Genomic DNA, 23862 nt, shown 5'->3' with positions numbered 1-23862 from the left:
CTACTATAGGTCCTACTACTATACTATACTACTATAGGTCCTACTACTATACTATACTACTATAGGTCCTACTACTATACTATACTACTATAGGTCCTACTACTATACTATACTACTATAGGTATCCTACTTCCTACTACTTTAATTGAAATGACCACCAATGTACGTCCGGAGTTGCTCAACACACAATCACTCCATTTGCCACGAAACTTGCCACAGACTGTTGATCAGTGCTCTGATCGGGCCTAGATGTGAGGGCCCATCATCGTCCAGCGACGATTGCTGGCCTAGTCACTCTGCACACACGTCATGCGAAGTCCGGCCCCTCTGGCCTCTCCTCTCCTCCCTCCCCGCTTTGCTTTGCGGCCCTAACCTTCCTGTCCAACCTCGGTCATGTGATAAAGAGGTCAGACTTCCTGTATCTGGTTGCTATGGCAACCTGCCAGATCAGGCTGAGGGTCTGAAAGGAAAATCAGAGAATCAATCAAGCCGAGAGTCTGATCACTGATCGAGGTGCGATGCCTAAAACATAGCCATAGCTCTGATCAACAGTCTGTGACGGGTCTTGGAGGCATGTGGAGTGATCCTGTGCTTGCGAATCCTGCACGAACTTTCGGAGCTTTTGTCAATTATATAGTAGTAAGATAGTAAGATTTGGACACTTCGACACATATTACTCAGGCCGGGAAATCAAACCTGGGACCTTTGGCTTCCCAGGCGGGCTCTCTTTTTTATTTTTATTTTATAATTAGTCTTACAATTTTTTTATCCCACAATTTTGTAACCCCATTTTGCCAATTATCTAAGTAGTCCTGGGCACTACACTCCCTCTGCCAACCTAGGGAGAGCTCAGAGCCCAGCTCATGCCTCCTTCAATGCATGAGAGCTAACAAGCCTTCTCATCACCTGACAGGGGGGAGTTTCCCCGGTAGGACGTTTAGAGCGTGGAAGGAAAACGTTATTCCAACCAGCTCCTTTCCCCTCCATCAGACGCCCCGGCTGACCAGGGGGAGGCAGTATAGTGACCAGGATTACTGCATGTTTTTGTGAGGGTATTATCTAGACCTTTCGCCAACCCCATCTAGGGTATGGGCACTGATGACGCGGAGGAGAGAACACGCCCCCCAGTGCCCACAGCGTCCCCGGCGGGAATCGAACCCAGGACCTTCTTCTAGCTGTGATGTATAAGTCAGATTCTACACAGTCCATTGCAATTGGCTATGATTGCCTTGCAAAGTTTATGGGCGCTGGGTAGGCAACCTGGCCTGGCGGAGACCTGCGCTTTTGTTGTTGGCTGTCATGGCTGCCAGTTCCCACCTGATGTTGTGTGGGAGTTCAGACTGCTCCAGATCGTACTGAATAACTGCTAGCTTGCATAGTGTCTTCAAATGAGGACTAAAGTCTAAGATGGTAGTGCTATTATCTCCATTGTTTCTTCCAAGGAGGATGACACGATCTCCCATCATGCAACAGCACATACGTATTTGACATGGTCCTTTCCCCCTGAGCTCAACCTTCCAGGAGAAGGTCTTTGGATTGAATTTCCACAGATCGAAGGTCCAGTTACCACCAAATATGTACAGCTCTCCATTGTACATAAATGATGGATGACACAAGCCTCTTTGTGAAAGACGCTGTGCAGAAGGTGTGTTCAGCCAGCAGGTGGTCTCTGTGTCAAACACTCTGAGGATTGGTTCTTGTACCCCCCATATCCCCTGAAATACAAACATCTTTGACCCGATGATGGTGGCAGAGTGACGTGATGAACCAGGTGGTGGAGTTCCTCTGGTGTTAATTAAAGACCAGACCATTGTGCGGGTGTTCAACTTGTAGATATCATTAGTGTATCCAGTCAGCTGGTTGTGTCCTCCATAGATAAACATGACCTTCTCCAGGACACAGGCTGAGTGGTTGAACCCCTGTGGAACAGTCCCGTAAACCCTAGGTTTGAACCATCTGTGGGTGTCGACATCAAATGCATAAAGCACATTGCAGTACTCCTCTCTCATGTAGCCTTCCCAGATAGACTGTATCAGATAGAAGACTGTATCTTCTATCAGCGCAACTGCTTGTCCACCACGCACGGAGGGAACCTTAAGGTGACGTCCTCCTCTTACAGGTGCCACTGCTATTTTTGTCTAAAGTTCTCCTCAGAAAAGGGATGCTAGAGTTAGGTAAAAAAAAAAAATCTTATCACACAAAGATTTGGCGGACCCCCTGTAGTAGTGATGCGCGGGTTGACCCGTAACCCGTGGGACCCGCGGGTCAACCCGCGGCGCGGGTCGAGTCAGAATTTCAGGGGCAATTATGCAGGCTGCGGGTCAGCCGCTCTCACATGCAAAACAAAAAAAAATAATCACATGCTCTTGTTTTGTATTTATTCCTAATAAGGATAATAACAATTAAACAGTTTGAATACACTTGGGGATTATTTTCTAACCATGATTCCGTGGCGGGGCGGGTCATGAAGAAACCCGACCCGCGCATCACTACCCTGTAGTAACTCTGAGGACCCTCTAGGGGTCCCGGACCCCCTGTTGAAGACCCCTGCTATATTATAATAATTTGGACACTTCAACACATATTACTCATGTCGGGAAATCAAACCTGGGACCTTTGGCTTCCCAGACGGGCTCTTTTTTAAATTTATTTTATAATTTGCTTTACTCTAAATGTTTTGATTCCCGCCGGGGACACACAGCGGGAATCAAACCCAGGACCTTCTTCTAGCTGTGATGTATAAGTCAGATTCTTCACAGTCCATTGCAATTGGCTATGGCTGCCTTGCAAAGTTTATGGGCGCTGGGTAGGCAACCTGGCCTGGCGGAGACCTGCGCTTTTGTTGTTGGTTGTCATGGCTGCCAGTTCCCACCTGATGTCGTGTGGGAGTTCAGACTGCTCCAGATCGTACTGAATAACTGCTAGCTTGCATAGTGTCTTCAAATGAGGACTAAAGTCTAAGATATACAGGTCCTCAGCGGTAGTGTTATTATATCCTTTGTTTCTTCCAAGGAGGATGACACGATCTCCCATCATGCAACAGCACATGTTACGTATTTGACATGGTCCTTTCCCCCTGAGCTCAAACTTCTTCCAGGAAAAGGTCTTTGGATTCAATTTCCACAGATCGAAGGTCCAGCTCCAGCTCCAGTTACCACTAAATATGTACATACCACCAAATATGTACAGTTCTCCATTGTAGGTAAATGATGGATGACACCAGCATCTTTGTGAAAGAGGCTGTGCAGAAGGTGTGTTCAGCCAGCAGGTGGTCTCTGTGTCAAACACTCTGAGGATTGGTTGTTGTACCCCCCATATCCCATGAAATACAAACATCTTTGACCCGATGATGGTGGCAGAGTGACGTGATGAACCAGGTGGTGGAGTTCCTCTGGTGTTAATTAAAGACCAGACCATTGTGCTGGTGTCCAACTTGTAGATATACTGAGTGTATCCAGTCAGCTGGTTGTGTCCTCCATAGATAAACATGACCTTCTCCAAGACGCAGGCTGAGTGGTTGTACCTCCCCTGTGGAACAGTCCCGGAAACCCTAGGTTTGAACCATCTGTGGGTGTTGACATCTAATTGCAGTACTGCTCTCTGCACCTGCCTCCCCAGATGTAGACTGTATCTTCTATCAGCGCAACTGTTTGTCCCTCACGCACGGAGAGAACTCTTGCAGGTGCCACTGGGGTCAACTTCCTCCAGCATAAAGAGACTGTGTTGAAGATGTTAACATCAAGGTCTCCTCCAAAGCAGTACAGCTTGTCCTTCACCACCAGAGCAGAGAGGAAGCGTGTACGTGGCCCTTCTCTCAGATGTACGGTCCAGTGAATCATTTCACACAGCAGCTCCGCCCTGAATCAGAGTTCACAACTAATGTTCTGTTCTGCTGATGTTACTAGAAAGCTAGCTGATCGGTTGTTAAAAGCAGCTAAATTGATATTTTGTGTTCGACAAATTCATTTAAATAGAAAATAACATGGGTGTGATGATGACATTGTGATGTCATTGCATGATGATGTTCAGTGGTGGAAAAAGTACTGGAGGAAATGTTTTACTTATGTACAAGTATCTATATTGAAATGTAGAAGTACTCTGTTACAAGTAAAAGTATAAAAAGAAGAAAAATAAAAAAAATACTTGAGTAAAAGTACAAAAGTATTGGTATATATGTGTACTTAAAGTACCAAAAGTAAAAGTAATAACACTGTATGTTTGAAAATAGCAGATCTACAAGCTCACAACGTGTTGCGGTGCGACGCGTACATCCCCCTAAAGTGCCGATGGGGGAATCCTGTAAATAACCATTGTGGGAGTCAACTATACAATAGGCCCATGCCCATGTAAGGAATGACCATAATGTTACCTTTTGTGTACTGCTCCTGGCTGTATAAATATATGGGGAACATTGGTGTTGGGGGGAACCTGGGTGGCACGCATGCTGCTGTTCTGTAACCTGATGATGACTACAAAATAAAGAATGGATTGATCCCTAAAAACATGGGTTTCCTGCGTGCGTCTTCCTGAACTCTGAATCTAATTAAGAAACATCTAAAAACTTCCATTACAGATGCAACTTTTAATGTGGCAACTAAAACGTAATAATACCCTAAAGAATGAAATGTCACATTCAGTGGTAGAAAAATACACACACCCTGCTTTCTATCCTTAAAGGGATAGTTCACCCAAAAAATAACAGTTTTTCTATCGATTAGTCACCCCATGGAGACTTGAATTAATGGATTTCCTTTTTTGTTTTTGTCGCTTTCCTAAGCCAATAATCCAGTAGAACACACCGGAATCTGTGAGGGTCCGCTGCTGGTCATCAAATAGCCCGATGTAAAAAATTATGATTATAGCAAAACATCTAAATTGACACAGTATGCATTGCCGGATTGAATGGGTTAATGTGCATTATTGTCCCGTTTAAATAAACACTTAAAGGGGCTACACCATGAATTTCATTTTTTTTTAGGTTTTTAGTATTTTTTGGGCTCCCCAGTGTCTCTTGTACCCAAATTTTTTTCTTTTTTTAACATTCAGTCATTCATGCTCATTTCATGGATTTCCTGAATGGGCGTGTCTGAACAGGCCATTTCAGAATGGCAGGGCAAGTGATGTCACTTGCCCTGATTTTGCATTGATGATGGCCAGACAGAATTGCTCAGTAGCTCCCCCCTGCCCAATAGGACGTTTTGGTATTGCAGCTGAAAAAGCTTGGAATGACAGACAGTCAGATTGTGAGAAAAAATATCTGGATGTTTTTTAGGCTTACAACCTGTTTAAAACGTATTAGGGGGCAATATTTATATATAATATATTTTTTTTTAATTCATGGTGTAGCCCCTTTAAAGAAAGAAGGTAAGAAAGAAAATAACCTCGTCACATGCCCATATATGGGCATTATATACTGATAACATCAGGGATCTCCATATAAGGTATGGGCATAAAAGGGACATGGAATGACAGATACAGAGATCTCTGTGTGGGCATGTCGGTCGGATCGGCTGTGTGGCGTACTGTAGGTGTGAGGGCCGCAACGTAGCGGCCCCGAAGTGTAGTATAGTTTCTGTTATTATCACGTGATGTCATCATCTCCCGGCTCTAAACATCCTTACTGAGTTCTGTTGCAATCTATGGCTATTTCCTGTTCCTCCTGTCTACTGACCTTGGCCCCGGAGGTGGCCATGGTCCTACTACTATTACTCCTACTACTCCGTCACCTTGCTAAACTAATGGCCTAAGTCATTTTTTGAGGAAAACGATATTTTTGCCTAAGTCAGCTCCTCATGACACTGGCCACCTCTGGTAAAATCGCCCATCTCCTAATTGAAAAGGATCATGCTGTTCCCTCCCCTTTTAGTATAATGGCCTAACTCCCTAGTGTGACTTAGGCCAAAATAGGCCTTTTTTTTGCCTAAGTCACATGGTTTTGTGACTTAGGCCAAATTATTTACTGATTTAGGCCATTTTTGGGCGGTGCAACCGCCCCTATATGTGAGGTTTGGACCCCCACCCATTGCACCCCCCCAACCCTGCGCTGTGATTGGCCACCATTGTACCCCCCTAACTCTGCACCGTGATTGGCCACCATTGTACACTGGTTGACTCTATTCAGGACTGTGATTGGCTAGTGAAACACATGACACATGTGCAGTCCTATAAATAGGACTGTGCACTTAAAAAAAACACATTCATGTTTTTTTTTTAAAGTGAATCACCCACTGTGATGACCACTGTGACCACACCGCCCACTTCACACTGGGTGTGATTTTTTATTTTATTTTTTGGCCTAAGTCAGATTTAATCCTATTTACACCTATTTAAAGGTATTGTAGGCAACATTAAGCCTAAATTTAAAAAATATTTATATATATATTGCATTTTTTCCCCTCTATCAGCCACTATATAATGATGCTGGGGTGTTTTCCTGCATTGAAACACAGTCCTCTTTCTGAAAACCGTATTGTCCCTACTGTTTATGTTATGTATGTGCAGTTCGTTTCCCCGGCCACCAGGGGGTGATGCAGGGAGGACTTCCATAGACTTCCATAGAGTCACACGGACACGGACGGTACGGATGCGCACATGCGTGCGTTCATTTACGTCCCGGACAACATAAACAATAGGGAAAATACGGATTTCAGAAAGAGGACTGTGTTTCAATGCAGGAAAACACCCCAGCATCATTATATAGTGGCTGATAGAGGGGAGGAAATGCAAAATATATATATATATATATAAATATTTTTTTTAAATTTAGGCTTAATGTTGCCTACAATACCTTTACATCTCTTATGTTACATAACTGACAGACAGTGTTATTTCTATTTAAATAGTCATAATTTGTTATTAACATTTTGGGTGAAATGATTAAATATCATATAGTTTTGTTTTGGATCAGTTTTTTTTTTCCTTAAAAACAAACAAAAAATGCCATTAGTTTAGCAAGGTGACGATACTATACTATATCTACTATAGGTCCTACTACTATACTATACTACTATAGGTATCCTACTTCCTACTACTTTAATTGAAATGACCACCAATGTACGTCAAGGGTTGCTCAACACACGATCACTCCATTTGCGCCGAAACTTGCCACAGACTGTTGATCAGTGCTCTGATCGGGCCTAGAGGAATCTTACTACTATAATTGACAAAAGCTCTGAAGTTTGTCCGGGATTCGCAAGCACAGGATCACTCCACATGCATCCATGACCTGTCACAGACCGTTGATCGGAGCTCTGGCTATTATTTAGGCATCTTACCCCACCCACCTCCATCAGTGATCAGACTCTCGGCTTGATTGATTTTCTGATTTGCCTATCAGACCCTCAGCCTGATCTGGCAGGTTGCCATAGCAACCATGATACAGGAAGTTTGACCTCTCAAGAAAGGCTTTCTATTTGACAGCAGGTGGGTTGGGAGGTTGGGTCTAACCTCTAGTTCAGGGGTCTTCAACGTTTTCAGCCAAGGACCCCCTAGCTGAGAGAGAGATGAAGCAGGGACCCCCCTCTATATTGTATAAAATTGTGTTTCAGATTAAACTTTTTTTGGTTTACTTGGTCTGCTCTTTTTTCCCTCTACACCTATAGCTCTTTGCCAAAAATAGCAGATCTACAAGCTCACAACGCCTCGCGCTTCGGGGCGTTGTGAGCTTGTAGATCTGCTATTTTTGGCTAAAGTTCTCCTCAGAAAAGGGATGCTAGAGTTGGGTAAAAAAAAAATCATATCACACAAAGATTTGGCAGACCCCCTGTAGTAACTCTGAGGACCCCCTAGGGGTCCCGGACCCCCTGTTGAAGACCCCTGCTATAGTTATAATAATTTGGACACTTTGACACATTACTCAGGCCGGGAAATCAAACCTGGGACCTTTGGCTTCCCAGACGGGCTCTCTTTTTTATTTTTATCTTTATATATTTTTTTACTCTAAATTTGTATCCCACAATTCTGTAACCCCATTTTTTTCCACCCAGTGCCAATTATCTAAGTAATAATAATCCTGGGCACTGCACTCCCTCTGCCAACCTAGGGAGAGCTCAGAGCCGAGCTCATGCCTCCTTCAATGCATGAGAGCTAACAAGCCTTCTTATCACCTGACAGGGGGGAGTTTCCCCAGTAGGACGTAGCGCGTGGAAGGAAAACGTTATTCCAACCAGTTCCTTTCCCCTCCATCAGGCGCCCAGCTGACCAGGGGGAGGCAGTAAAGTGACCAGGATTACTGCATGTTTTTGTGAGGGTATTACAGTATCTACCCTAGGGGACACGGGGAGAACATGCAAATTCCACACAGAAAGACCCTTTCGCCAACCCCACCTAGGGTATGGGCACTGTTGACGCGGAGGAGAGAACACAGCGCCCCCGGCGGGAATCGAACCCAGGACCTTCTTCTAGCTGTGACGTATAAGTCAGATTCGTCATAGTCCATTGCAATTGGCTATGACTGCCTTGCAAAGTTTATGGGCGCTGGGTAGGCAACCTGGCCTGGCGGAGACCTGCGCTTTTGTTGTTGGCTGCCAGCTCCCACCTGATGTTGTGTGGGAGTTCAGACTGCTCCAGATCGTACTGAATAACTGCTAGCTTGCATAGTGTCTTCAAATGAGGACTTAAGTCTAAGATATACAGGTCCTCAGCGGTAGTGTTATAATCTTCTTCGTCTCTTCCAAGGAGGATGACACAATCTCCCATCATGAAACAGCTCATGTTACGTTTTTGACATGGTTCTTTCCCCCTGAGCTCAACCTTCTTCCAGGAGAAGGTCTTTGGATTCAACTTCCACAGATCGGAGGTCCAGCTCCAGTTTGTACCACCAAATATGTTCATACCACTAAATATGTACAACTCTCCATTGTAGGTAAATGATGGATGACACCAGGAGCTTTCTGAAAGAGGCTGTGCAGAAGGTGTGTTCAGCCAGCAGGTGGTCTCTGTGTCAAACACTCTGAGGATTGGTTCTTGTACCCCCCATATCCCCTGAAATACAAACATCTTTGACCCGATGATGGTGGCAGAGTGACAGAATGAACCAGGTGGTGGAGTTCCTCTGGTGTTAATTAAAGACCAGACCATTGTGCTGCTGGTGTCCAACTTGTAGATATCATTAGTGTATCCAGGCATCTGGTTGTGTCCTCCATAGATAAACATGACCTTCTCCAAGACACAGGCTGAGTGGTTGAACCTCCCCTGTGGAACAGTCCCGGAAACCCTGGGTTTGAACCATCTGTGTTTGTCGACATCAAATGCATAAAGCACATTGCAGTACTCCTCTCTGCACCTGCCTCCCCAGATGTAGACTGTATCTTCTATCAGCACAACTGTTTGTCCCTTACGCACGGAGGGAACTCTTGCAGGTGCCACTGGGGTCAACTTCCTCCAGCATAAAGAGACTGTGTTGAAGATGTGAACATCAAGGTCTCCTCCAAAGCAGTACAGCTTGTCCTCCACCACCACAGCAGAGAGGAAGCGTATATGTGGCCCTTCTTTCAGATGTACGGTCCAATGACTCATTTCACACAGCAGCTCTGCCCTGAATCAACTAATATTCTGCTGATGTTACTAGAAAGCTAGTTGATCGGTTGTTAAAAGCAGCTAAATTGATATTTTGTGTTCGACAAATTCATTTAAATAGAAAATGACATGGGTGTGATGATGACATTGTGATGTCATTGCATGATGATGTTCAGTGGTGGAAAAAGTACTGGAGGAAATGTTTTACTTATGTAAAAGTATCAATATTGCAATGTAGAAGTACTCTGTTACAAGTAAAAGTCCAGAATAGAAAAAATACTTGAGTAAAAGTACAAAAGTATTGGTATATACAGATGTGCCACTTCAAAACTTCACACGTTACTGTTCTTTCCCTGAAAGTGCCCTGAAAATAATAATAATAATAATAATAAACTTTATTTGTATAGCACCTTTCATGACATGAAATGCAGCGCAGAGTGCTTTACAGAGCAAGAATACAGTTACAGTTACAACCAATTTAACAATAAAGCAAACAAAAAATAAAATAAAATAAAAGCAAAAGCATAAAACATTAAAATAGGCAATACAGTGAGGACTTAAAAATCAACCAAAGAGTCAGCTAAAAGCAAGAGTGAAGAAATAGGTCTTGAGCTGTGCTTTAAAGCTATCGACAGAGGCTGCCTGTTTTAGGTGTAATGGGAGTTTATTCCACACTGTTGGTCCGTAAAAGCAGAATGCTGCTTCACCGTATTTTTTATATGTCATTTTAGGCACCTCGAGTAGGTCAGCACTTGAAGACCTGAGGGTCCGGTTTGGATCATGTCTCTCTAGGCAGTCATAGAGGTAGGAAGGTGCCAGACCATTTAGAGCTTTATAAACTATTAAAAGAATTTTAAAATCAATCCTAAAAACAACCGGGAGCCAGTGTAGTGAAGCTAGAACTGGAGTGATATGTTCTCTCATTCTAGTTTTAGTTAAAATTCTGGCTGCCGCATTTTGAACAAGTTGTAATCTGTCAGTTGTTTTCTTAGGCAGGCCAGAGTAGAGTGCATTGCAGTAATCAAGCCGAGAGAAAACAAAAGCGTGGATCAGCGTTTTTGCGTCGTCTAACGACAGATAGTCTCTAATTCGCGCAATATTTCTAAGATGAAAGAAAGCAATCTTGGTGACATGATTAATGTGTGCATTAAAATTCAATTCAGAGTCGATAATAACCCCCAGGTTCTTTACTGTGGTGTTACTTTCTACAGCCAGGTTACCAAGTCTACTTATTATTAATTCTCTCTGCTCACTGGAGCCAATTATGAGAATTTCTGTTTTATCCTCATTTAGCTTAAGAAAGTTCTCACTCATCCAGCATTTTATACTGGACAGACAGGTCAACAATGGGTCTAGAGCGCAGGGGTCGTCTGGAGCTACCGAAAGATACAGCTGGGTATCATCAGCATAGAAATGGAAGTTCACTCCGTGATCGGCGATGAGTTCTCCCAGTGGTAGTATATACAGGGAGAACAATAAGGGACCCAGAATTGAGCCCTGTGGAATACCAGAACAGATGTCATGTTTGTCTGAGTCAAAATTAGCTAGGCTGACAAAATAGCTTCTGCCTGTTAGGTAAGAGTAAAACCAAGACAAGGCTGTGCCTGACAAACCAATCCAGTACTCCATGCGTTGTAGTAGAATTTTGTGATCAATCGTGTCAAAAGCAGCGGTTAAGTCAAGGAGTAGGAGAACAGATATATTTTTGTTGTCAGCGGACACCCTAAGATCATTAATTACTTTTACAAGTGCTGTTTCTGTGCTATGACCTTTCCTGAAGCCAGATTGGAATTTGTTATGAACCTTATTGTTCTGTAGGAACACATCCAGTTGATGAAAGATAGTTTTTTCTAAGACCTTTCCCAGAAATGGCAGATTAGAGATTGGTCTATAATTACCCAGCACCAATGGATCAAGGTTGTGTTTCTTGAGTAACGGCCTGACTACAGCCGTTTTCAGTGAGTCTGGAAAGACGCCTGAAAGTAGAGAGCTGTTTACAATTCTTAGGATATCTCCAATCACGCTGTCTAAAACCTCTTTGAGAAACGGGGTGGGTATTGCATCCAGTGAACAAGATGATGATGTCATCTGTGATATAGTTTTACGGAGTTCCTCTTCATTAATTGTGCAGAAAGATATTAGACTTCCTCTGGAGTGATCTACGTTTTTGCACCATGCACCATTTGCAGCATTTGCAGTGCTAGCAGCAGCATTCATAATACCAGCTCGAATGCTAAAAATTTTGTTTGCAAAAAAAGACGCAAACTCATCACACTTAGCTTTAGAAGCAGGGAGCGACTCCTTGTAAGCCTGGGGGGGGTTTAAGAGATGTTCAATGGTAGAGAATAAGACTCTGGCATTTTGCTTGTTGTCATTGATAATGCCTGAAAAATATGCTTGCCTTGCCAAGCGCAGTGCTTTGTTATAGGCCACTGTTGACTTCTTAAAAATCTCTAGGTGGACAGTGAGTTTGTTTTTTCTCCAAATTCGCTCAGCTCTACGACATTCTTTCTTGAGTGAGCGCATGTGCTCGTTGATCCAGGGTGTTACTCTAGAATTAAGTTTCTTTTTAGTTTTCATAGGAGCCACTATGAAAAAAATGCATTTTTTCCTCCCTTTTCTGCCCTTAAAAATGCACTGTTTTGCCCCTGAAAAGAAGTTGTCACTACACACCCCCGTTTTTTCCTTCAACAGACATCCATATACATGAGAACAAAAGAATGTGTTGAAGAAGAAGGTGTCAGACTCATTATGAGGCGAAAGGTGATTTGAAGAGGTCCTTGACCAGTTGCTCAAATTAATTAGCATAAAAATCATAAAAGCAGTGATCATCAAAATAATTCAGCATTTTACTTCTTTGTCCCTCTTATTGCCCTGGGAATCCCCTGAAAATGTACTGTCTTGGCGATGGCAGGACATTTGAAGTTTTGAAATGGCACGTCTGTATGTGTACTTAAAGTACCAAAAGTAAAAGTACTAACATGTTTGAAAATAGCAGATCTACAAGTTCACAACGCGTTGCGGTGCGACGCGTACATCGCAACGCATACATCCCCCTAAAGTGCAGATGGAGGAATCCTGTAAATAACCATTGTGGGAGTCAACTATACAATAGGCCCATACCCATGTAAGGAATGACCATAATATTACCTTTTGTGTATTGCTCCTGGCTGTATAAATATGTGGGGAACATTGGTGTTGGGGGCAACCTGGGTGGCACGCATGCTGCTGTTCTGTAACCTGATGACTACAAAATAAAGAATGGATTGATCCCTAAAGACATGGGTTTCCTGCGTGCGTCTTCCTGAACTCTGAATCTAATTAAGAAACATCTAAAAACTTCCATTACAGATGCAACTTTTAATTTGGCAAATAAAACGTAATAATACCCTAAAGAATGAAATGTCACATTCACTTTACATCTTCTTTTTAAAAAGGCGAAAATTTTTAACACAAATCTTTACTTCTGGGGGTCCCTGGCATAACATATTTTCAGGTGGGGGTCCGCGGCCACATACATATACATTTGGGGGTCCTTAATTGGCACAAAAAAGGTTTGAGAACCACTGCTCTAAAAATCCTTCCTGAGTTCTGTTGCCATCTATGGCTATTTCCTGTTCCTGTCTACTGACCTTGGCCCCGGAGGTTGGGTTTGGTATACACTCTGTCCTCGTAGATGGGGTCAATGTGGTGTTCAGGTGACTGCAGGGGTCGGAGTTCAGAGCCCAGGTGACTGAGTTGACTGCTGTAGGAACCTCTGGAACCTGGTCAGCATGGAGGAGATGCAGAGATGTTAGAGCTATGCCTGGACGTCAGAGATAAGTCTGTACGCTAGAGATAAGCCTGGACGTTAGAGATAACTCTAGTCAGGGTTGCATTGCTCATGGGACGGCCTTGCACGCCGTGCAGGAACCTATTTGACCAGGAGCACGTGCACGCATAGATTTAAAACGACTTTAAATTCACACCTCAACAAAGTTTACAAAGGCTCCCGGCTCACACCAGGTGGATTAACATAGGAATGAGCCTAGATGCATATCAATTGTCTATTGTGTGACCTGTTGTAGGTGTTAAGCGACGTGCACGTCACGTCCTGACTCCTTAAAATACAGTGCAACCACGTTCTAATTCAACATTGCAACACTGACTCTAGTCTACTTTTGGTGCTTTGAGTACATTTTGATACCAATACTTTTGTACTTTTACTCAAGTACATTTTGAATTCCGGAATTATACTTGTAACAGAGTATTTCTACAAACATTTGAGTACTTTTTCCACCACTGGGAGCCATGTGATCGCATCACAGCAAGCTCAAAGAGTGCTGTAACTCTCTCTCATTCTCTCAACAGATCTGGCCGTAACCATTCGGCTGTTGAATCATTTTACCCCAAAACAACCGACACATGGGGCACTGCAGAAGAATTATACATTATACTATAGGCTATTGTTATTATGGTTGTTTATATCTAACCAACCTTTATATTGTACCATCACTTATAGTACTTATATAATACATTATGATATTACATGATGTTTGGTAGCCTGTAGCAGCCAATATGTCTCCGCTAGCCCTGATAGCCATTGTTTATGCTACAGCCTGTCTGTTATGGTTCAGCTTATCCTTGTAGCAGCTATAGTAGAACTATGGTCTGATCCCTGTGCTCGTTGGCAGAACTACCGTACCACCGACCTGAGTGTTATAGTACTTCTCCCCATGATAAAATGTCCATTAACTCATTCGGTGTAGCACGTACATTTTTTACAATGCCCACAGTGCCAAAGACGTGTAACACGTCAAAACAGTGTTTTCAGTGCCTCTTTGCCAACCTATGAGTGATCCTGTGACTTCCAGAGAGGAGTATACCCGGAAATAACGTGATCACAACAAACCCAGCCCCGTCCGGTCTAATGTTAAAGGATTTAGAAAAGATTTCTGTGTTTTTGGCAAGAACAAGCTATATTCAACAGCCAATAAGAACGGAGGGTTGCGGTGACACGCTTTTTTTTCCTGATGGAAGCAGAGACACTCTTCCGTCTTTTGCGACACTCGTGTGTTGATTGTCCTGGAGCGAACTATTCTGTGGCTACCTTGAAAGGTTAGTAAAAATGCTAAAAAACGCAGGCTGTAACCAATGTTTTTTTCCTCTGGCAGTTAATGAGTTAAAGCATAATCATCACCACCTAAAATATTCGACTCGACTCCTATCGCCTCATCCATTAACCCATTGAGACCTGAAGCCGATTCTACAAGTCTCCTAAATCCCAACAGTTTTCTGAAAAACATATGTTTCTATATCAGTGGTGCTCAATCTTTTTCATGTGAAGGACCCCCAAAATTATATGTATTTAGCCGCGGACTCCTATCAAAATATGTTGTTCCAGGGACCCCCAGAAGCAAAGATTTGAGTTAAAAATGTTCGCTTTAAAAATATATTATGTTCAAAGATTTGCACACATTTTCACGATTTTTCAAAAATAGCAGATCTACAAGCTCATAGCGCGGCACTCGGTGCCGCGCTATGAGCTTGTAGATCTGCTATTTTTGAATAGCCCAAAGTGTAAAATAATGCTTTTTAGATCAAATCTAAAAATGACACAGTTCCAGGTCTTAATGGGTTAACTGGGTCTACTTTCTACCTTCTACTCTACTCTAACTACACAAAGACCCCCAACAGACCATTAGACCCACTTATTCTCAACATGTTGGAATTTCAAGGACCCTCAAGTTTGATATGCATTAGGCCACCGCTTCTCTAAAGGCGGCTTTCCATACACATGGACTCACCTAGCCCCACCCCACACCGCCCACCACAGCCACGGTTTCCACTACAATGAAGTGGGTAGAGTGGTGTGTAAGTGGTACTAAACTGGTGCCTAAAAAGTACCCAGTCTTGGGTAGGTCTGAGCTGGGCTAAGCGGGGCTAAAGCTGTGACGTATAACGCTGCTGCTACTGATTGGTCGGCTCACAGCTCTGTCTGTCCACTCAGGTCTCTGTAAAGTGTAAACACTACGGTAGCAGTGTTGCCATGTCCACTTATTATAAGCGACATTGGGCTTATTTTTCTGTAAAGTTGCTTGCAAATATTGGTATAGTACTTTTACTCCACTACAATTATCTGAAAACGTATTAGTTACTAGTTGCTAGCTACTTTTCAGATATAACCCTAATCCAGACGTGTTATCCACATACAGTACACAGACATATTAATAACAATGACCTCTTCCCCCCAGGCTGCCGGGCCTCTGCAGCGTGGCGTTGGCGTACAGCTCGTGTGAGATCTTGTAGCCGTCGGGGCCGGTGTGGTGCGTCATCATGCGTTTGGGCGACAGCGTGGCGTAGCTGCCCACCACCGAGCTGAGCTGGTGCAGGGGGGACGAGGAGTGGTGGTTCCCCCCCGGAGACGCCATGTGGAGCGGAGACGAGGAGCCGGCCGCACCGGACGCCACCATGTTGATGGGTGAGGAGGTGCTGGAGGGGGGGGCGGGGGGGGGGGGGGGGGAGACAAGGGTCAGTCTGACTACAATACTGTGTTGTAACCAATCAATGAAATGATACCTTGTAAAAATGCATTCGTGACATTGGGAGAGACATGGCATTTGAGCCATGGAACCATTTGATAAGATTTAGACTCTCAGACCCAAGGCTTGGAATATTTTGTTATTTTTGTTGGACACGATTTTGTCCACAATTCCATGCTGTATTGATGTTGGTGCCATAGGAGAGATAACAGTCAAATATAAATTCTTTAATTAAGTAATACAGATGTTTAACAATAATTTAAAGGTAGAGTAAGTGATATTTTTGGGTTGAAACAAAAAGTATTTTGTTAAAAGGTTAAAGCACTATATTCTGATAGTAATCATTGCTATAGAGTGTTTGTTCAGTAACAGGAGTCTCCCCGTCTCTCCAGCTCTATAATAAACAGAAAATACATTTTCCGGTAGGTGTCAAAATCTCAGCCAATCAGGAGAAAGTACCCATTTTTAAGCTTCGTTTTTATAGTGTTCCAGTTCCAATTTTGCCTGCTCATTTCTTAGTGTCATCACTTCCAATTTCACTTGTTTAATCTGTATCCTGATTGAGTTCTCTATCCTGATTGGATAAAATTGGAAATGGGACTCCTTTTACTGAACAAACACTCTATAGCAATGAGTACTACCTTTAACTCTTGAGAGCGTAAAATGAAACCAAATGGACCCAGTTTCATTTTACGCTCTCAAGAGTTAAAGATCTATAAGGGTCCATTTGGTTACCGTATCTCTCCCATCATTTAGCTGCATGGGGACCACCTGGAACCCCCTCAAGGACCACTAGTGGTCCCCGGGTCACTGGTTGAGAACCACTGTTGTAGGCCATCACCAGTGTTGTGTACACTGTGCGGCCAGCAACCACAAGCCAGTGAAGGGAGCGGGAAAAAAGGGGGGGAGATAAGCGAAAAACAGAAAGCTCAAAAGGTAGCATTGTGCCTCTGCTTTATCGGTTCAATCTAAATGCTCATGATGTCTTATCCCAGAGTGTGAGTGCCATCCATACAGTACTGGTCCAGTCAGGCCGTAGTGTGGTAGGTGCCCACCTGTAGGACTTGGCGAGTCGGCTGGGAGACTGTTTGGGGGACGAGACCCTCTGCAGAGTGGCGTAGCTGGGCATGTCGGAGGAGGCGGAGCCCAGACGCTGGAGCTTTGTGGGGGAGCCCACCTGCAGAGGGGAGCTCACACGCTGAAAGGGGGGGGGGGGGGCAAAGAGTTAGAGTGGTCACTATCTGAAATGTTTTAGTTTTAGTTGACTAAATATCATAAGATTATAGTCGACTAAATCTACAGTTGATTTAGTCGACTAAAATGTATTTTGGCGGTGCCTTGATGGCGTCGTAATGACTTTACACTTGGTTGCATGCTGAAAATATCCGATCTACAGGCTCACAGCGCTTCGCAGGGCGACGCGTTGTGAGCTTGCAGATCGGATATTTTCAGAGCGCAACACCGACGAGCAACCAAACATAAAATGACTAGTCTTTAAGTTCTACTGGATCTCTTCCCCACTAGTCCCTCACATTTTAGTCTAGTTTTTATTTGTTGATGAAATATACATGTAATAGTCAATACTGTATATTTAGTCTTAGTTATCGCAGCTTAGTTTTTATTTAGTTTTCATCAGTGAAAAAAGGTATAGTTAATAATAATAAAAGTTTAAGCATAGTTTTAGTCAGCGAAATCAACACTGACTGAGAACGTCACTCACTTTCAGGAATCATCTCATCTACTGCTAAAACCTCTCTATACCTTATTTTCTTTCGTTCTGCCTTGATTGATCAAAGGATCAGTGACCGACTGACTGGCTGAATCACTGACTCACTGAATGATCTGACATGAATCACTTCCGCCCAAAGCAAAAAAAACAACCAACTATTTGGAAGATCTTGTCTTTTAGGTTACGTAAAATATAAAGGAGAAAAGAAAAGGCGTTTTGCTTTTGGCTCTGTCTCCCGTTCACATGCAACACAACGCTGCCAAACACGCTGCCTCTGCCAATTCCTCAACAGCTAGAGAATTAGCGTACAATCTATTTGGATGAAAACAAAAGAAGTGTGATGGTGATTAATACGATATGCGTCTTAAAACAACACAATTAGTCCTTTGAGTCTAAAGCCTTGAAAATCCATTCCCTGCAACACACCTAATCCCACGATAGCGTTAAATGTCACCGAAAGAGGAAAAGACAGAGAAAGCACATGTTTTTGTTTTTTACAGTCAGTGCCCTTTTGCACCACTGTGACTGCAGTGCTGCTCAAAGGCCCACGGGACGGGAGGTACAGTACTACCGCACAGTAAAATCCTCAGTGTTCATTTGTACATCTGCAACTCAGAGTGAATTTAATGGAACCCACATGGAACCCACATGGTTCCACAGTTCCACACCATTTAAGACTTAAAAGCTGCAATCCGGAAAGTATTTTATACAAGTGGTGGCTTTGTATTGTAGTAGGAGGCTAGCCGTTTATAAGAGGGTCTGTCTGTGTGTCTGTGTCTGTCTGTCTGTCTGTCTGTCTGTCTGTCTGTCTGTCTGTCTGTCTGTCTGTCTGTCTGTCTATCTGTCTGTAGCTAAGCTTGCAATCTGCACAGATCTACCAATTTTCTGTTGCTTGATTGAATACATTTTTTTTTTTTTTTGTTACCCAATTTTGTCACTAAGCTATAATCCTGGGCTCTACTCTCCCTCTGCCAGCCTGGGGAGAGCCCCGAACTGAGCTGATGCTTCCTTCAACGCATGAGGAGTGAGCAGGCCGCTTCTTATCACCTGACAGGGAGGGGGGGTTTCCCCGGTAGGACGTAGTGTGTGGAAGGAACACGCTATTCCAACCAGTTCCTTTTCCCTGCATCAGGCGCCTCGGCTGACCAGGGGGTCAGCGAGGTCCCCTAGGGTACCTACCCTAGGGGACACGGGGAGAACATGCAAACTCCACACAGAAAAGGCCCTTTCACCAACGCCACCTATGGTATGGGCGCTGATGACGCCGAGGAGAGAACACGCCCACAGCGTCCCCGGCGGGAATCTAACCCAGGACCTTCTAGCTGTGAGGCAACAGCGATACCAACTGCATGCGCCACCGTACCTGAAGCTAATAAGCTCAAGTACAGAAATGTGGTCTCTTGTGGAACTTACGGACTGTAGCTTTTTAAAATGAAACACTCAGGGATTTTCCAGTGTGGTTGTATAAAACAGCCGCTGCAATGATACTTGTGAAGAGCTAAATAGAAAGTAGGGCGACTGTCTTCTACGACAATGCCACAGGAACACACCAGAGAGGATCCCTGAGCTCCCCCCTGGTCTACTTTCTGCCTTCTACTCTACTCTCACTACACAAAGACCTCCAACACACCATTAGACCCACTTATTCTCTACTTTCTGCCTTCTACTCTATACTCTATACACAAAGACCTCCAACACACCATTAGACCCACTTATTCTAAACCTTTTCAATTTCAAGGACCCTCAAGTTTGATATGCATTAGGCCACTGGTTCTCAAAGTGGGGTGCGGGGACCCCCAGGGGTCCTTGAGGGAGTTCCAGGGGGTCCCCAGCAAAATGATGGATAGTACCAATAGGAACCAAATGGACCCTTATGGGTCTGCAACTCAGAGAGTGTACAAATGGAACCAAATGGACCCGTAACATAGTCCCAGAGATAGAAATGCCATTAAATGGGGGTCCGTAGCCTAATGCATGTCAAACTGGGGCGGTCCTTGAAATGAAAATGGTTGAGAATCACTGCTAGAGCCATAAACATCTTCTCTTATTAGGGTCCCTGCCAGGCATATCTTTTCAAATGGGGGTCCGCGGGCTAATACGTCAAGTGGCGGACCTTGACATGAAAACGTTTGAGAACCACTACATTAGACCACGTACCCACTTTTTTTTTTTTCTCTGGGACCCCAGTCTACGCTGTAACATCTTCAGTGTTTATCTAACTCAAAGAGTACACATTTGGGCCAATTTTTCTGATCTACAAGCTCACAACGCGTCGCACTGCGCCGTGTTGTGAGCTTGTTGATCGGCTATATTCGGCATTCAGCTGCTAAGTATAAATCAGCCATTACAACGCCATCAAGGCACCGCCAAAATATTTTTTTATCGACTAAATAAACTGTAGATTTAGTCGATAATCTTATGATATTTAGTCGACTAAAATCAGACTAAAACTAGAAGATGAAGCTCCTCGGAGCACAGGTCTCCGCCAGTACTGTTCCTGATTAATCCTGTCTTACCTATTTATATTACATATTGTCACGTGTCACTTAATCAATGTCACTTCAAAAAATATAAATGATTTTTTGAAGTGCGTGGTGATATTTATAGGTTTTTATTTCATTATGCGTCTCGCTAGCCAATCAAAGCACACACACACACACACACACACACATATTGTCACGTGTCATGTGAAGCTTGACCAATGTTAGCTTGGCTGAGACGGACACACACACACACGGACGGACGGAGACGAAAACATACTCTCCACCATACTGGTGGAGACAATAAAACATTTCAGATGACTAAAATATGACGAAAACTAAGTCAAATTGTACTCAAAAGACTATGACTCAAACTAAATGAGTCCAAATCAACAGTGCGTAGGAACAGACCTGTGCGGGCAGAGTGGCACAGGAGTAGTACATGGGGGGTCCAGCGGGGGCAGCACTGCCGTCCAGGGGCATGTGGAAGGCGCTGGCGTGTGCCTGCTGGGCGAAGGAGTCTCTGTGGGACTGGGAGGGGGAGTCGCCCGCCAACTGGGCCGCCACGCGATTGGAGGTCACCTAGAGAGAGACACGCCCGCCACATAGGAGGGGGAGGGGTGGTAGAGGAAGAATGAGAGGAGGGGGGGGGGGGACAGAGAGAGAGAGAGAGAGAGAGAGAGAGAGAGAGAGAGAGAGAGAGAGAGAGAGAGAGAGAGAGACAGACAGACACACAGGCAGAATAGAGAGAGAGAGAGAGAGAGAGAGAGAGAGAGAGAGAGGGGGGGGGTGTAGTGGAAATAGAGGAATGCACAATGTCAGAGGAAGGAAGGTGTGCGCCTGCGTGTGCACGTGTGCGTGTGTCTGTGTGCGTGCGTGTGTGTGTGTGCGTGCACCATACCTGGTTGTAGCTGTGCACGGCCCCTCCCACCTGCCCACTGCGGGGCGTGGCCGGTTCGCCCAAGGCCAGGCCGTGGTTACTATGGTAACCGGCGGCTGCGTAGGCATCCTGGTTGTTGAGCTGCAAGGCGCTCTGGGAGAGGAGGCCTTGTCCTGATGAGAGAGGAGAGATTTATAATTATGAGAATGTCAGAAATAAAGACAGACCCACATGCTATAACGTTGTACAACCACTATTGTGCGTCTTGTGCAGTTAAATTTACCAAACAATTTAGCCAAAAGCCATGTGGTATTTGTAGTTGTTGTTGTTGTTGTTGTTGACGACAGTAACCTAATCATGCTGCTGCACTTATATTGTAGTCAGGCCTGAATCATTCTGCACTTAACTGTACATAATGTTACAGAGATATTTAACCCATTGAGACCTGAAGCCGATTCTACATGTCTCCTAGATCCCAACAGTATTCTGAAAAACGCATGTTTCTATATCAGTGGTGCTCAATCTTTCTCATGTCAAGGACCCCCAAAATTATATGTATTCGGCCGCCGACCCCCATCAAAATATTTTGTTCCAGGGACCCCCCAGAAGCAACGATTTGAGTTAAAAATGTTCGCTTTAAAAATATATAAATTCAAAGATTTGCACACATTTTCACGATTTTTCAAAAATAGCAGATCTACAAGCTCATAGCGCGGCACTCTGTGCCGCGCTATGAGCTTGTAGATCTGCTATTTTTGAATAGCCCAAAGTGTAAAATAATGCTTTTTAGCTCAAATCTAAAAATGACACAGTTCCAGGTCTTAATGGGTTAATACATGTTGCTCATTGTTGGACAGCAAGCAGTCTGTGTCTGGTCCCCCTTTGTGTGTCAATGGGGGCCTCCACAACCCTAAAGGTCCTTACACACCGGGGCGAATTCTTCATGCGAATAAATACGTTTTAAAAAAAACAAACTTATAAAGTCAATGCAAGCGTCCACATCAGTTTCTCGAAGCGAAAAATCGTCTTTTAATTATTCGGAACGAGTCCGAATTTTGCGTATATTCGCATATTCGCCGGTATGTAAGGACCTTAAATCCGGCCCTGCACGACAGTGCCGCGGACCTAAAATAATATTATCCGACAAAGTATGCATCAGGCAGACAGGAGACGCTTGCACATACGCTATAGGAGAGAAGAGCTACAGTATATCATTCAGTGACTTCTGCAGTCAGTCACTTTAATGGAAATATACTGGACTTGTTGAAGGAGAAGCACAGAGTGGGAGATTAATTCTCAAGCAAAAGGGTAGTGATTAATATTGTCATGTGGTTGATGCTTTTAGAAGAGAAGAGAAGAGAAGAGAAGAGAAGAGAAGAGAAGAGAAGAGAAGAGAAGAGAAGAGAAGAGAAGAGAAGAGAAGAGAAGAGAAGAGAAGAGAAGAGCATTGAGAAGAAAATAGACTATTTTTCGACCTATCACAACACGGTTTACATACTAGGTCTTGCCCATATTTTGTGCATACTAGGTCAAGCCTATTTTTGCAGCGATTTCAAATCCGCCATCTTTCTAAATCCGGTTGATATCCGGTCTGACATGCAATCGGAAATCAACGCTATTGGCTGAAACCGCAGCGAGGGAGGGTCTTCACTCGGTAGAACCAGTGGAAACTCTAGAAACATACCCTACTTTATCATCATTTTAAAATAAATGGGACCATAATTTACCAAAACGCATATCATGGTGATCGAAAGAAGACTGTAAACTAGCGACTGGCAGCAAAACCAACACCATCCGCTTGAATAGAGCCTATAATTGCCTCTGCAACCAGCAGCGGTGAAACCGCAAGACTACAGGCCATTCATATGAACTGTCACACTTCCTATATAACCTCAATTTACAAGCCGGATGCTAGCCTCTTGGTCACGCCCAGCATAGGAGAGGAGAGGAGACTTGTGTGTTTGTTCTAAACACCCATTTTCTTTTCACTTTTTACATCTCCTCCTCTCCTCTCTCTCTCCATCTCTCTCTCTCTCTCTCTCTCTCTCTCTCTCTCTCTTCATGCTCTGTGGCCCTGAAAGCATCATCCATCCATTCCCCTGATTTTCCATTTCCTGTAAAACAGCCATCTATGTCAACCCTCCATTTGTCTCTTCTTCCTCCTCTTCCATCTTCATCTTTATAATTCAACAGTATATGGACCTCCTCGCTATTATGGCCTGGCTCTGCTGGAGCAGAATGAGGCCAGCACACGTGCACAGACACACACACGCACGCACGCACGCACGCACGCACGCACAGACACACACACGCACAGACACACATGCACAGACACACCCACGCACAAACACACGCGCACACACACACACACACACACACACACACACACACACACACACACACACACACACACACACACACACACACACACACACACACACACACACACACACACACACACACACACACACACACACGCATGCACGCACAAACACACGCAAGCACACAAACACACGCACGCACACACAGACACACGCACGCAAGCACAGACATGTACAGTACACACACCACGCACACACACGTGTTTGTATTGCACACAAACACAGCACGCACATGCACATGCACATTGTGCGTGCGTGTGTGTGCGTGCGTGCCACATGCGCGTGCGTGTGCGTGTGCGTGTGCGTGTGCGTGCGCACGCGCACGCGCATGCACATGCACATGCACATGCACATG

General features: G+C 44.2%; 1 protein-coding gene across 3 annotated transcripts in view; it reads right to left on the bottom strand.

Moving 5' to 3' along the window:
* The window catches only part of ctnnd2b (catenin (cadherin-associated protein), delta 2b), a gene marked incomplete at both ends in the record, with an annotated part of 257135 nt that overhangs the window by 96662 nt on the left and 136611 nt on the right, over positions 1 to 23862 (bottom strand). For all 3 annotated transcript variants that reach the window (XM_084058604.1, XM_084058605.1, XM_084058606.1), the window contains 5 exons: positions 13149 to 13280; positions 15737 to 15987; positions 17093 to 17235; positions 20658 to 20828; positions 21148 to 21299. In XM_084058604.1, the coding sequence (XP_083914730.1) occupies positions 13149 to 13280; positions 15737 to 15987; positions 17093 to 17235; positions 20658 to 20828; positions 21148 to 21299 (849 nt within the window). The remainder of the gene's footprint in view (positions 1 to 13148; positions 13281 to 15736; positions 15988 to 17092; positions 17236 to 20657; positions 20829 to 21147; positions 21300 to 23862) is intronic.

The sequence above is a fragment of the Gymnoscopelus microlampas genome (assembly GCF_963454915.1).
Source record: "Gymnoscopelus microlampas genome assembly, chromosome: 5".
Taxonomy (NCBI): domain Eukaryota; kingdom Metazoa; phylum Chordata; class Actinopteri; order Myctophiformes; family Myctophidae; genus Gymnoscopelus; species Gymnoscopelus microlampas.
Note: the sequence above shows the minus strand (reverse complement) of the source record. Positions and strands in the feature narration are given on the sequence as shown.